General features: G+C 44.0%; 1 protein-coding gene across 2 annotated transcripts in view; it reads left to right on the forward strand.

Annotated features, from left to right (window-relative positions):
• ANKHD1 (ankyrin repeat and KH domain containing 1) overlaps positions 1-13,319 on the forward strand; it is a 277,970-nt gene that overhangs the window by 46,825 nt on the left and 217,826 nt on the right. For both annotated transcript variants that reach the window (XM_075856368.1, XM_075856369.1), the window contains exons 3-4: positions 6,604-6,757; positions 11,949-12,096. In XM_075856368.1, the coding sequence (XP_075712483.1) occupies positions 6,604-6,757; positions 11,949-12,096 (302 nt within the window). The remainder of the gene's footprint in view (positions 1-6,603; positions 6,758-11,948; positions 12,097-13,319) is intronic.

A 13,319-nucleotide genomic window follows, 5' to 3' on the forward strand; every position in this document is an offset into this window, starting at 1 on the left:
CACTATCGGCACCGTCCGCATTGAAGGGGTTAAACGGCAACCATCGGCGGTAACTGCCATCGCTGTCGCAGCGGGATGTCAGCTGTATATTACAGCTGACACCCGCTGAAGATGAAGTGAGCACAACTCCTGTGCCCGCTTCATCTTCATGACTGGTCTGGTACGTCGGATTGCGGTACACTACTTGTTATGCCGACGTACCCGACCCTTTATTTTGTGGGTAGTAGCGATGCACGATGCATCGAAACTTCGATACTGTTTCGATACCGTCCACCCTCAAACGGTTCGATACCGTTATTTCATGTATTTTGTTACTAAGCTGTACGGCCGCACAACCTAGCATTGTTAACACATGAATGCATTAGAGCGGGGCTGCGGCTCTGTAATACAGCCATTGCCCTACTCCTGAGTCCTAACAAGTGTGCGCACAGTCAGCATGAGGTGATGCGACCAGCACTGCACTAATGAGCGGCGGCACTGAAGACCGAACACGGCGGGCGCACTGCAAATCACCCCTATGTTCTGTCATCAGTGCCGCTGCACATTAGTGCAGCATCGACCGTATCGCCTCATGCTGACCGTGCGCACACTTGTCAGGAGCGGGGTAATGGCTCTGTTACACAGCCGCAGCCCCTCTCTAACGGCAGAGATGAAAAAAACCTAATCTCCGCCATTATTCCCCTGAATTCTGCAATCAAAGCTGACTGCAGCATTCAAGGGGAAAATTAGAAGGGGGGGGGGGATGCCCCTTGGATCGCGTCACAGGAAATCCCTTTGACGTGATTGAGGGCCTTACCATATATAGGCAGACAGCCCAGGGTCCTTTGAAGGGCCCCAGGGCTGTCTGATCATATTTCCTGTTAGGACATACTCAAGTATGCCCTAACGACTGCCTGTGTACTAACGTACTGGCATTACGTTGTACGTTAAAGTAAAAACATATTAATGCTAAATAAAATAAATAAGTACACATACACCTTTTTTACAAAAAATATTAAACGAAGTCTCAATACATAAAATATACACATATACACCAGGGGACAATATAATTTTCTGTTGCGACAAAGCATCCGTTACTTCATTGGAGTGACACGGAGCATACTGGGCTCTGAGGACTAGACCACGGTCGAGTGCCCAATTGCATAACTCCAGAGCCTGTGAGCACAAGGTCTTGGATCTCGTGCTCCCTATCTTGTTCACATATGCCACTGCAGTTCTGCTGTCCATATGGAGCAGTACTGTGTGATGGGTTGGTGACATGGTATATAACCTCTGGGGACCCATCCTGGCAGCTCTGGGTTCCAGAAGGTTGATGTGTAGCTTGGACTCTAAAAGATTCTCTTTCCCTGAGGGTCCGTTCAGTTTTTTACACTTTTTTTTTTTTTTGACGCGGAAACCGCGTCTGAAAACATGCCAAGAAACAGCCGAAAATTCCTCCCATTGATTTCAATGGGAGGCGGTTTTTTCCCGCGAGCGGAAAAACCGTCTCGCGAGAAAGGACACATGCCCTATCTTCGGCCGGTTTACGTCTCTGCATCCCATTGATGTCGAGAGGTCAGAGAAATCGTATTTCGCTGCGTTTTTTGCCTGCGGCATCTCAATGGCCGCGGGCGAAAAACGCTGTGAAAATCTGCGTGCAGGCAGAGCAAAATCTGCCTCAATATTTCAAACTGAATTTTAAGGCAGATTTTCTGCCAGCAAAAAACTGTGTGAACCCAAAACTTCTGCCTTATGAAAAGGCAACTCATCATGTCAGGGAAGCATAGTAGGGTATTGTTAAAGGGAAGGTGTCATGATTTATTTATTTTTTAGTAATTATATTTCTTTTTATATAATGCAAAGAATTTTTATCTTATTTATGTTATCACTTTCAACTTTTTAATGTATTAATACTTTTACTTCTCTCTGTGTGTAGTGTGCGCAGCAGATCTCTGTCCTATTTTTGTACAGCGAAGTATGCACGGGCGCCCCTGATCCTTCATAGCTGCTTATCAGCTGTTTTGAAGAATCAGCGGTGTGCCCCCCCACACACATCCCCCCCCCCCCAAACATGCAAAATAAAGCGTTTTTTTATGTGGTTTTTGTCCCTTAAAATGCACAAAAAAGTGTCACACATGCCGTATGAACCTGTCAACTGAAAAGTCATTCATTTCACTTTCATCATTCTAAGGGTATGTTCACACGCAGTGTTTTCAGCCGTTTTTCGGGCCGTAAACGTCCTGAAAAACGGCTGAAAAATAGGAAGAACGACGCCTACAAACATCTGCCCATTGGTTTCAATGGGAAATACAGCATTCTGTTCTGATGGGGCGTTTTTTACGCGGCAGTTTTTCCAAAAACGGCACGTAAAAAGACGCCCGCCAAAAAGGAAGTGCATTTCACTTCTTGGGACATTTTTGTAGCCGTTTTTCATTGACTCTATAAAACGGCTCCAAAAACGGCCGCAAAAAACGCCGCAAAAAATGCGAGTTTTATTAAAAAATGGCTGAAAATCAGGAGCTGTTTTCCCTTTTGTTTAGTAAGCGTGTGAACATACCCTTAGCCTTTTGGTGTGTCCTATAGCTTCTGCCAGCTGCATTTGTACATTCACACCCAAAATGGCAGCCGGACACTACTTAGCAATTTGAAGACCCCTTTTCCTGGCTTGTATTAGAGGGGGGGGGGGGGGAGGTGAGATTCCCTCCTACATTTACAGCAGCTGTGAGTCAGGTTGCTTTCCCTTATTCACCTTGCTGTAATTCTGGGAAATGCTCCCTCTGGTGGCCAACATAGGAAAACATGTCAAATTATTTAATTTTTAATACTTTCCACCATGTAGAAGAAAAAAGTAAATACAGCAAAAATCTTATAATATAAATAAGTAGCTTACTTAAAAAAGTGTTAATTTACGACACATTCCCTTTAAGTCCGTTGCGCTGTGTCTGATGGGACAAAGTTGAGGTTAAGGTAAATACAATATTTTTGTCCTCTAGCCTAACCTGTGAAGTAAGATAGACTCTTGCGTTCCATTTCATGCCCTGTCTTAGGAGATAGATCATCCAAAAACTTCATCGAACGGCGTATCGTTGGAACAGTGTGGAATCTCAGTTGTCTGTTTCCATATGAGACTGGCAAGTACGCTTACTGGCACCTCTCCTTTGGCCAATCTCTTTGAAAATTGGGCTACCACCTCTGACCATTTCCCTTTTGGAACTCCAATTGTAAGGCCTGATTTACACAAGCGTGTGCGTTTTGCGCACGCAAAAAACGCGGCGTTTTGCGTGCGCAAAAGGCACTTAACAGCTGCGTGTGTCATCAGTGTATGATGCGCGGCTGCGAGATTTTCTCGCAGCCGCCATCATTTTGCCACTTCGTTTGGATGTTTGTTAACAAAAGCACGTGGTGCTTTTCTGTTTACATTCAGAGAATGACAGCTGTTGCGCGAACCACGCAGTTCGCACGGAAGTGCTTCTGTGCGACCTGCGTGGTTTTCACGCACCCATTGACTTCAATGGGTGCGTGATGCGCAAAAAACGCAGAAATATAGAACGTCGTGAGTTTTACGCAGCGGACTCACGGTGCGCAAAACTCACGGACTGTCTGCACTGCCCCATAGCCTAATATAGGTGCGTACGACACGCGTGAAAAGCACGCGTGTCGCACGCGCGTATATTACGCTCGTCTAAATGATGCCTAAAGGAGATCCTGTTTAACTGAAGCCCGGAAACATGAGACTTTGAGTGGATAGTAGAATCAAATTTTCTGTATTGATGGAAAATCCCTTAGCCATAACAACGTGGTATATTTCTGAGAGAGCAATGTGTCCATATGGGAATGGAAGAGGAGGAGGTAGTCTAGATATTAGGCACGTTATGCCTGATGACCTTGGATGTAAAATTAGAATTTCCATGGCCCTTGTAAATATGTAAGGGGCATTGGGGAGGCCAAATACCCTCCCGTTCCCATAGTAAATTTTAGTCTCTAACAGAATTGTAGAAGGCTTCTATATTTTTAAGCCGTAAAATATAATGGAGGTTTTACTGTAAGTCTATTGTTACTGGATAATGTCGTTTTCTAGAAGGTATCTCCGTTCTGACATGTTCTCCACTAGGGACATTTAGTTTTTGTTGTGGTGCGTGTCTGTGTTTTTTTTTGGGAACCGATTTATGGACTCCTCGGATTTCTGGATAAGGAAGATGTGGCCTATCCAACCATTTTTCTCCCGGTTTGGACCGCAAAACTTTTCCCTGAGACGGCTAGTTCTGGCAACGTGACCGAGGAATTCTTGGTGGCAATCTTTTGGGTGTGCCTTTTGGAAGAGAAAGTGGCGACTTAAGGCCAAGTTTCATTATGTTTGTGACCCAACGGTCCATAAAGATTTGGTCCCATATTTCGGTATGAACGGTTTGTACTCTTACCTGACTGGGATTTCTTGGAGGGTACAGGTCTGTAAGGATTTGCTTTTGCCTCTGTGAATGGTCTAGTTAGTGAAGGACCTCTTGGGCTGTCCCAGATTATCCCGGGCCTGTGCTTTGGCCCTGAACAGACGATCCTCTGAACGAAAGGGCTTTTTAGAAATTTACTTTCTTTAGGGCGGCAAATGATTTTTATGTCCTATAACGGGCCTTCACTTCATGTATAAATTCAGGACCCAACAAATTGTCTAGGTTGGGAAATATCAGGAATACCCACAAGAGTTCTAAGGACTAGGTAGTCTTCCTTCACCATGGACAAACGGAAGGAGAGTTTAGCAAATTCCTTCACCTCCGAGGTGTCTGGTATAGCCAACCTCTGAGTGAATCATTTAGGTGTTCTGCTAGCGAGGCCCACCCTCTATATTTGGAGTTTGCTTCGTTTACCTCTGAGGATGCAGAGGAAAGAACTGCCGCCTCAGACTTTGAACGTTTGGTGTTATGGGCGGACACACTAGAGGGGACAACACATCACTGTCGTACCCTGCATGAGGAAGAGATTAAGGCCTCATTCACACGACAGGGTCCGAGTGTCGGCCGGGAAAATCGGTCGTTTTTGGCCGATTTTTCCCGGCCGGTTTGCATCCGTTCCGATTCCGTTCCGGGCCAAGTTGCCGTTTTTACCGGCCGATTTGGACCCGATTTGCATCCGTTATTTTCCCTGTCAGTTTTAAAATCGGATGAATTTAGCCCTTTGTAGATAATGCCACATCCCCCCTGGTAGGTAATGCCACCCAGCCCCCTGTAGGCGATGCCACACAGCCCCCTGTAGGCGATGCCACACAGCCCCCTGTAGGCGATGCCACCCAGCCCCCTGTAGGCGATGCCACCCAGCCCCCTGTAGGCGATGCCACCCAGCCCCCTGCAGGCGATGCCACCCAGCCCCCTGCAGGCGATGCCACCCAGCCCCCTGCAGGCGATGCCACCCAGTCCCCTGCCATAGGTCGGGAATTCCGCTTCAGAAGTGAGTGACATCACTGTGTCCATATATGGACAGTGTAGTCACTCACTTCTCCTGTAGCGGAATCCCCGGCCATAGAGTCGGGGATTCCGCTGCAGAAGTGAGTGACTTCGCTGTGTCCATATATGGACAGTGTAGTCACTCACTTCTCCTGTAGCGGCATCCCCGGCCATAGAGTCGGGGATTCCGCTGCAGAAGTGCGTGACTTCGCTGTGTCCATATATGGACAGTGTAGTCACGCACTTCTCCTGTAGCGGAATCCCCAATCCCCAGCCGGGGATTGGGGATTCCGACTCCTACAGCGAGCAATAAAAGATCCTCCTCCTCACATGCACTCTGCACTGTGAGGAGGAGGAGAGAGAGTGCGCGAGCGACGGTAGACCCGGCCATCACTCGGGACACATTCCGGTGATGGCCGTGTATTACCCGGCCCCATAGACTTCTATGGGAGCCGGGCGGCCGGGCACCCGGCTGAAAATAGAGCATGTCCTATTTTTTGACGGGCGGTTTTCCCGGCCGTCAAAAAATCGGTCGTGTGAATAGCCCCATTAGGGGTCTATTATTCCTAATGCAGCCGGGTGCCGGCCGATATATGAACGGCCGGCACCCGGCCGGGAATCCCTGTCGTGTGAATTCCGCCTAACTTCAGTTCTCAACGTGGGGTGCTATTCAACCACGGAAGTGGTGCCTCCAACGAGGTGTAATGGCGCTGTGTAGAGAAGCTTCAGTGTGTGACTGACGTAAAGCTTAGGTGCTGTTTTTCACTTCCACCAGAGACTACTTTTATTAGAAGATCCTCCTCCGAGGATTTAAACAGTGGTGACATCTTCCACAGATAAGGAGGCTGCTAAAGAGCAGACTTCCTCTTTCATCGCTGCCTGAAAAATTCTGAGGAGAGTTCCCGCGCTGTTGCGAGAACTCTCCCCCGGGATCCTGGGTGTACGTGAGGAATAACCTTATTTCTGACCATTTTATCACTTGTATATAAATATGTGTTTTTTTAATTTTTTTAGCGGTTTCTTTTCTCTCTACATGTAGATGGGTAATAAATGATGATTATGGGAAAACCCCTTTAATACTGACCTATTTCTTTTATATTTATAAGTACATTTACTGATAATGCAGTGTAGTGTACTAAACTCTACTCAATCTTTATTTTTCATATTCACCTACTATCAACATGCAATAAAGGAATTGGTAAACTGTCTACTGCGGACGGCAAAGCATTTGCTGATCCTGAAGTACTTCAAAGATTGACCTCCTCTGTTAGCTGTGCTTTGGATGAAGCTGCTGCTGCGCTCACTCGAATGAGAGCGGACAGTTTTCATACAGGACCGGAAGACAAGTATGTATATGTAACCTTTCAGTATCATGTAAAGTATTCTGTAAAATGTAATAGTTGAAAATTAACGGTGATTAATGTCATATTTAGCGATACGTACCGTATTTTTCGGACTATAAGATGCACCCAGGTTTTCTACAACAGAAAATAGGAAAAGTCATATTTGACTACTATTACAAAGCAAAAACTGTTAAAAAAAATCTTTTCTGTTTCACCACATTCTGAGCCATTTTTTTAGTACGTTTTTTTTTTATCACTTTTTATTTTTTTATTTAAATTTAATTTCCTTATTTTTTACATTGTGCTTGGGGAAAAATGGGAAAAGGTGTGTTTTTTTTTTTTTTGTTTTTTTTCCTTTTTTTCAATATTTTACACTTCTGAAAATGTATCTAATTTTTTTTTTTTACATATTTTATTAGTTCCCCTAGGGGACTTGAACCAGCGATCCTTAGACACTGCAATACATGGATGAGTTACAGAAACAGCGTAACTCGCTGAGCTGTTTCCGTAACTCCCAATGGGAGTTATCAAAACAGCGTAGCTCGGTGAGTTAAGCGGTTTCCGTAACTCAACCATGTACGCTGTTTTCGGAGCTACAGGGTATATATGTGTGTGTATATTATAGTGTGTGTGTATATCCATACATACATACATACATACATACATACATACATACATACATACATACATACATACATACATACATACATACATACATACATACATAATTTACACACATGTCCTTTTTCAATGAATTAGAATATTATCAAAAAGTTAATTTATTTCAGTAATTCAATTCAAAAAGTGACTCATATATTGTATAGATACATTACACACACAGTGATCTATTTCCAGCATTTTTTTCTTTTAATGATGATTATGGCTAACAGTTAATGAAAACCACAAATTTTAGTGTCTCAGAAAATGTGAATATTGTAATATCCCAATTTAAAAAATGATTTTTAATACCGAAATGTAGGCCTACTGAAAAGTATGTCCAGTATCTGCCCTCAATACTTGGTCGGGGCTCCTTTTGTATGAATTACTGCATCAATGCGGCGTGGCATGGAGACAATCATCCTGTGGCACTGCTGAGGTATTATGGAAGCTCAGGTTTCTTTGATAGTGGCCTTCAGCTCGTCTGCATTGTTGGGTCTGGTGTCTCGTCTTCCTCTTGACAATACCCCATACATTCTCTATGGGGTTAGGTCAGGCGAGTTTGCTGGCCAATCAAGCACAGTGATACTGTAGTTATTAAACCAGTTATTGGTACTTTTGGCAGTGTGGGCAGGTGCCAAGTCCTGCTGGAAAATGAAATCTGCATCTCCATAAAGCTTGTCAGCAGAGGGAAGCATGAAGTGCTCTAAAATTCGCCTGCTAGATGGCAGTGTTGACTCTGGACTTGATATAACACAGTGGACCAACACGGTTGCTCAGTGCTCCAAAGTCCTGTTTTCAGATGAAAGTAAGGCCTCATGCACACGACCGTGTTTTTGCGTCCGCAATTCCCCCGCAAATCCACGGGATAATTGCGGACCCATTCATTTCTATGGGCCCATACACACTATCCGTGTTTTCACGGGTCTCCGCATGTCCGCACATCCGTGCCGCAGAAATTCCGGACATGTCCTATTATGGGCCGCAAATGCGGTGCGGACATGCCAATAGAAGTCAATGGGCCCGTGGAAATTGCGGATACACCGCCGTGTGTCATCCGCAGTTTGCGGATTTGCGGATCATGTGACCTTCTAAAGGGGGTTTGACCAAGCTTTTGGCATCCTGTTTAAAAGTCCTTTTTTTTTTTTTTTTTTTTTCATCCGCATTTTTGCGGATTACATACGGATGAACTGCGGATTACATACGGATGAACTGCGGATGACATTCCACGGAACACGGTCCTGGAATTTGCGGACCAGAAAAACACCACGGTCGTGTGCATGAGGCCTAAATGTTGCATTTTATTTGGAAATCAAGGTCCCAGAGTCTGGTGGAAGAATGGAGCGGCATCAATCCAAGTTTCTTGCGGTCCAGTGTGAAGGTTCCACAGTCGGTGATGGTTTGGGGGCCATGTCATCTGCTGGTGTTGGTCCACTGTTAGGGTATGTGCACACACACTAATTACGTCCGTAATTGACGGACGTATTTCGGCCGCAAGTCCCGGACCGAACACAGTGCAAGGAGCCGGGCTCCTAGCATCATACTTATGTACGATGCTAGAAGTCCCTGCCTCGCTGCAGGACAACTGTCCCGTACTGTAAACATGATTATACTACGGGACAGTTGTCCTGCAGCAAGGTAGGGACTCCTAGCGTCGTACATAAGTATGATGCTAGGAGCCCGGCTCCTTGCACTGTGTTCGGTCCGGGACTTGCGGCCGAAATACGTCCGTCATTTACGGACGTAATTAGTGTGTGTGCACATACCCTTATATCAAGTCCAGAGTCAACACAGCCGTCTAGCAGGAAATGTTAGAGCACTTCATGCTTCCCTCTGCTGACAAGCTTTATGGAGATGCTGATTTCATTTTCCAGCATGACTTGGCACCTGCCCACACTGCCAAAAGTACCAATACCTGGTTTAATAACCACAGTATCACTGTGCTTGATTGGCCAGCAAACTCACCTGACCTAACCCCATAGAGAATCTATGGGGTATTGTCAAGAGGAAGATGAGACACCAGACCCAACAATGCAGACGAGCTGAAGGCCGCTATCAAAGCAATCATGACTTCCATAACATCTCAGCAGTGCCACAGGCTGATCCCCCCCCCCCCTCCATGCCACGCCGCATTGATGTAGTAATTCATGCAGTCGGAGCCCCGACCAAGTATTGAGGGCAGATACTGGACATACTTTTCAGTAGGCCAACATTTCTGTATTAAAAAGAATTTTTGATATTGGGCTGATATATTATAATTTTCTGAGACACTAAATTTTGGGTTTTCATTAACTGTTCCCATAATCATCAACATTGAAAGAAAAAAATGCTGGAAATAGCCCACTCTGTGTGTAATGAATCTATATATTATGTGTTACACTTTTTGAATTGTATTCCTGAAATTAACTTTTTGATATTCTAATTCATTGAGAAGGACTAGTGTGTGTGTGTGTGTGGTGTGTGGGGGGGTGTGTGGTGTGTGGGGGGGGGGTTTGTGGTGTGTGGGGGGGTGTGTGGTGGGGGTGTGGGGGGTGTGTGGTGTGTGGGGGGGGTGTGTGTGGGGGGGGGGGGTGTGTGTGTATTAATATAATTTTATCTTATTTGATCCTGAGGAATGGGACAGAGGTGGTTTATACTGTAACAATTGAAAATGCTGTTTTTATTTGCAATGAAGACTGCTTTTCTTCAAGATGTGGTTGGTGCCCTCTATACTTGTTCTGATTATCAGATGCAGGCTTTCTCTGATCAGATGCATAGTTTAATTAAAGGCTATTTTTTTTTTTTTATTTTTTTTTATCATTGGAATGCATTTATTTAGTCCTAAAAACCATTTTTTTCAGCTTCTATGTATCACAGTACATAGAAGTTGTAGAAAGCCGTTCTGTGCCAAATTTCTCAGTGAGCTGCGCTGTGTGCTCAGCTGGCAGCGGCTCCGGCATGCTCAAAAGCGATTTTCTAAGCTCCGTTCTGATCAAGTCAAATTGGACCCACTTTGAGTGTCCGTTCAGCTCACTGAGAGATTCGGCACAGAAAAGCTTTCTGCAGCTTCTATGTACTGTGATACATAGAAGTTGCTGAAGTGAAATAGTGAATTTTGTTTGAATAAAAGTAAATGACAAAATTAAGACTACAAACCTCAAGCTTTCACAGTCCCAACTGCTCTTTTTAGAGTAAAACTGTCCATACGTTTGATAGCTGACGACCAAACGCTTGTTAAGCTGTTCTTCCCGAAGCCACCATGAAATCTGCAAACTGTGCTCTGCCGAGCAAGCATGTTTTTCTAATGGGGAGAGGGAGTATGCCACTTATCTCCAGCAGGAACAATGGCTCTTGCATGTAGAAATCCAATATGACTGACTGCTCCTTTCACCTGACATCTGCAGACAGGGAAGAGTCGGGAGGCCCCTGCCACTGCCCCTGCCACTTCCCATGACATTTCTCATTTAGTAAATACTAGTGTCCCACATGAAATTATTCTGGAGCATAACTCTGTGTTACTATTCACCTTGTCAAAGGTATGTACCTACACAGGCTCAACTAAGGTCAGCAATGATTGGACATTATTTACTCAAACAGACATGTCGGGAGAGGTGTCCGTTTCTCCTTAAGCCAACTTTTATCTAACCTGTATGGCCAGATTAAGTCTGGTCTACCATGGTACTATAATGACTCCATTCAGGAGCGGTGTACTTTGTCTCAAGGTTTGGGATTGAATATTGAGTAATGTAATGTTGGTATTTATTTTGGCGACCAAAAATATCAAATCTATTTTTAGTTTTTTTTAGCCTTAAGCCCCAACCTTCTTTCTCATTCTTATGTTGAAAAAGACTAACATTTTACACATTATATAAACACATTTGATCATTGATTAACAAGACACTTGTGTTTAACACAAATTCTGTGATTTGATTTCTAAAAATAAATTTACCAACCTTTAATTCTAGAATTCCTGCCTTTATCAGTGAAGACTTTTTCGTTTTCTAGAGTAATTAAGATTTGTAGTTAAGGAAGACCTGTCACTGTCATATAAGCTGGACTGGTTAACTGACCTGAATAACGCTGTCATCCTGAAACCATTTTTTTTATTTATTTTATTTTCATGTTTTTTTTTTCCTCCTGGACATTCTTTTCTATAGAAATGGCCCACTATTGTGTTGGCTCCCTATAGGCTAATTTGCTATGGTTATCCAACAGGGTGGAGCTAGCTTCCCTGCCTCTGATGCTGACCAATCAGAGCGAGGTAGCTTAAGGGTAGTTAACGCCCTGTTGTCTAACTGCAGCAAATTAGCATATATTGAACTAACACAACAGTGGGCCATATCTCTTGAACGAGGGGGTCTAGGAAGAAACAATGACAGCACTGGAATCAGGGAGACCGTGCTATTCAGGTCAGTAAAGCAGTTCAACTTAAATTACCTAGTGACAGGTCCTCTTTAAAATGCTTGGTTACCAAAAACCATATCCCTGTTTTTCTTTACATTATTTTGTTTTAAGATCAATACTACTTTATTACATATGAGTTTTCAATGTTTTTCAGTCGGAGTTTGGCAGAAGCTTGTTCAGATGGAGATGTAAATGCCGTCCGTAAGCTCCTTAATGAAGGTAGAAGTGTAAATGAGCATACCAAAGAAGGGGAAAGTCTACTTTGCTTGGCTTGTTCAGCTGGATATTATGAACTGGTACAAGTGAGTATGTAGTAAAAAACAAAACTACAAATGGTCCTTAAAGGTGTTGTCTCAAAATTAAATATTATATTCATTGCATGGTTCATAAAAAAAACAACAATTTTTGCCATTTATTAGTGGTTACCAAACACAATCCAGTGAATTTACGTAGTATAACGCCTGTCAAAATTTACATCCATGTGCACCTCCACCTAATGAGCTTGAGTGCTGATGGACAGGCATGCTCTGTTACACTCCTCACATCCAGATCCGTGCATAGTGATCCTCTGTTCACTACAGAGCAGCCAATAGAAATAGCTTGTTTCACTGCTTGTCAGGTAAGAAGCAGAGCCTCGACAGTATAACTGAGAAGACGAACGTTGAGGACTGTAATGCTCTGCATCCTACAGCTGATATGAACTCTGCACACGCCACTCAACCATATATTATATTAATTTGATAAATTTCTCCAGGGCTCCTTAAGAGCGGTTCAATGAAATTATTTATAAGCAGTATTGTCGCGTGCCCTGCATTTATATTAGCCGCCTGAAGAAATTTAGCCACATTAAAACAGGGTTGTGAATAAGCATTAATAATCAGTCTAGGATGTAGTAGGCACTAAGTTAGTGCACTAGAATTGGTTCTGATCCGATTTATCAGTGCAGGAATCCTGGCTGGGAAATACTAGTGATCACCACTTGCTGCATTATATAAAAAGGGATAATTGTATTAAGTATTAGCCATAAACGGCCTGTCTTCAGCCAAGAATCTCCTGCATACCTATTAAAACGTTTGAGTTTATTCTTCCGGCAGTGACTTCTATGCATTCACTGTACATAGAAGCTACATCTTTGTGCTTTAACGCAATGTGCTTTAACGCAATGTGCTCCTGATGCCTTCTATATCTTATTACCGATCATATCGAAGTTTATTCTATAGAAGCTGTGAAAATAGCATAGCTCACTTGCCGTTGTAAACGGGGCGTGTCAGTGCTACGGACAGAGCTGTGGAGAGCGCGCATGCGCACTCTAATTTCTTCAGCTCTTGTGAGATCAGTCTTGTACTTTGTCTGACGAACTGGCAAGGGGGCGTGTCTCTGCTACGGACAGTAAGCGCTCCCTAGCTCTTACACGGTCCGTAGCAGAGACACACCCCCTTGCCAGTTTGCCAGACAAAGTACAAATCTGATCTCTCACGAGCTGAAGAGATGAGAGCTCGCTCTCCTCTCCACAGCTATGTCCGTA

The sequence above is a fragment of the Rhinoderma darwinii genome, chromosome 3 (genome assembly GCF_050947455.1).
Source record: "Rhinoderma darwinii isolate aRhiDar2 chromosome 3, aRhiDar2.hap1, whole genome shotgun sequence".
Classification (NCBI taxonomy): Eukaryota; Metazoa; Chordata; class Amphibia; order Anura; family Rhinodermatidae; genus Rhinoderma; species Rhinoderma darwinii.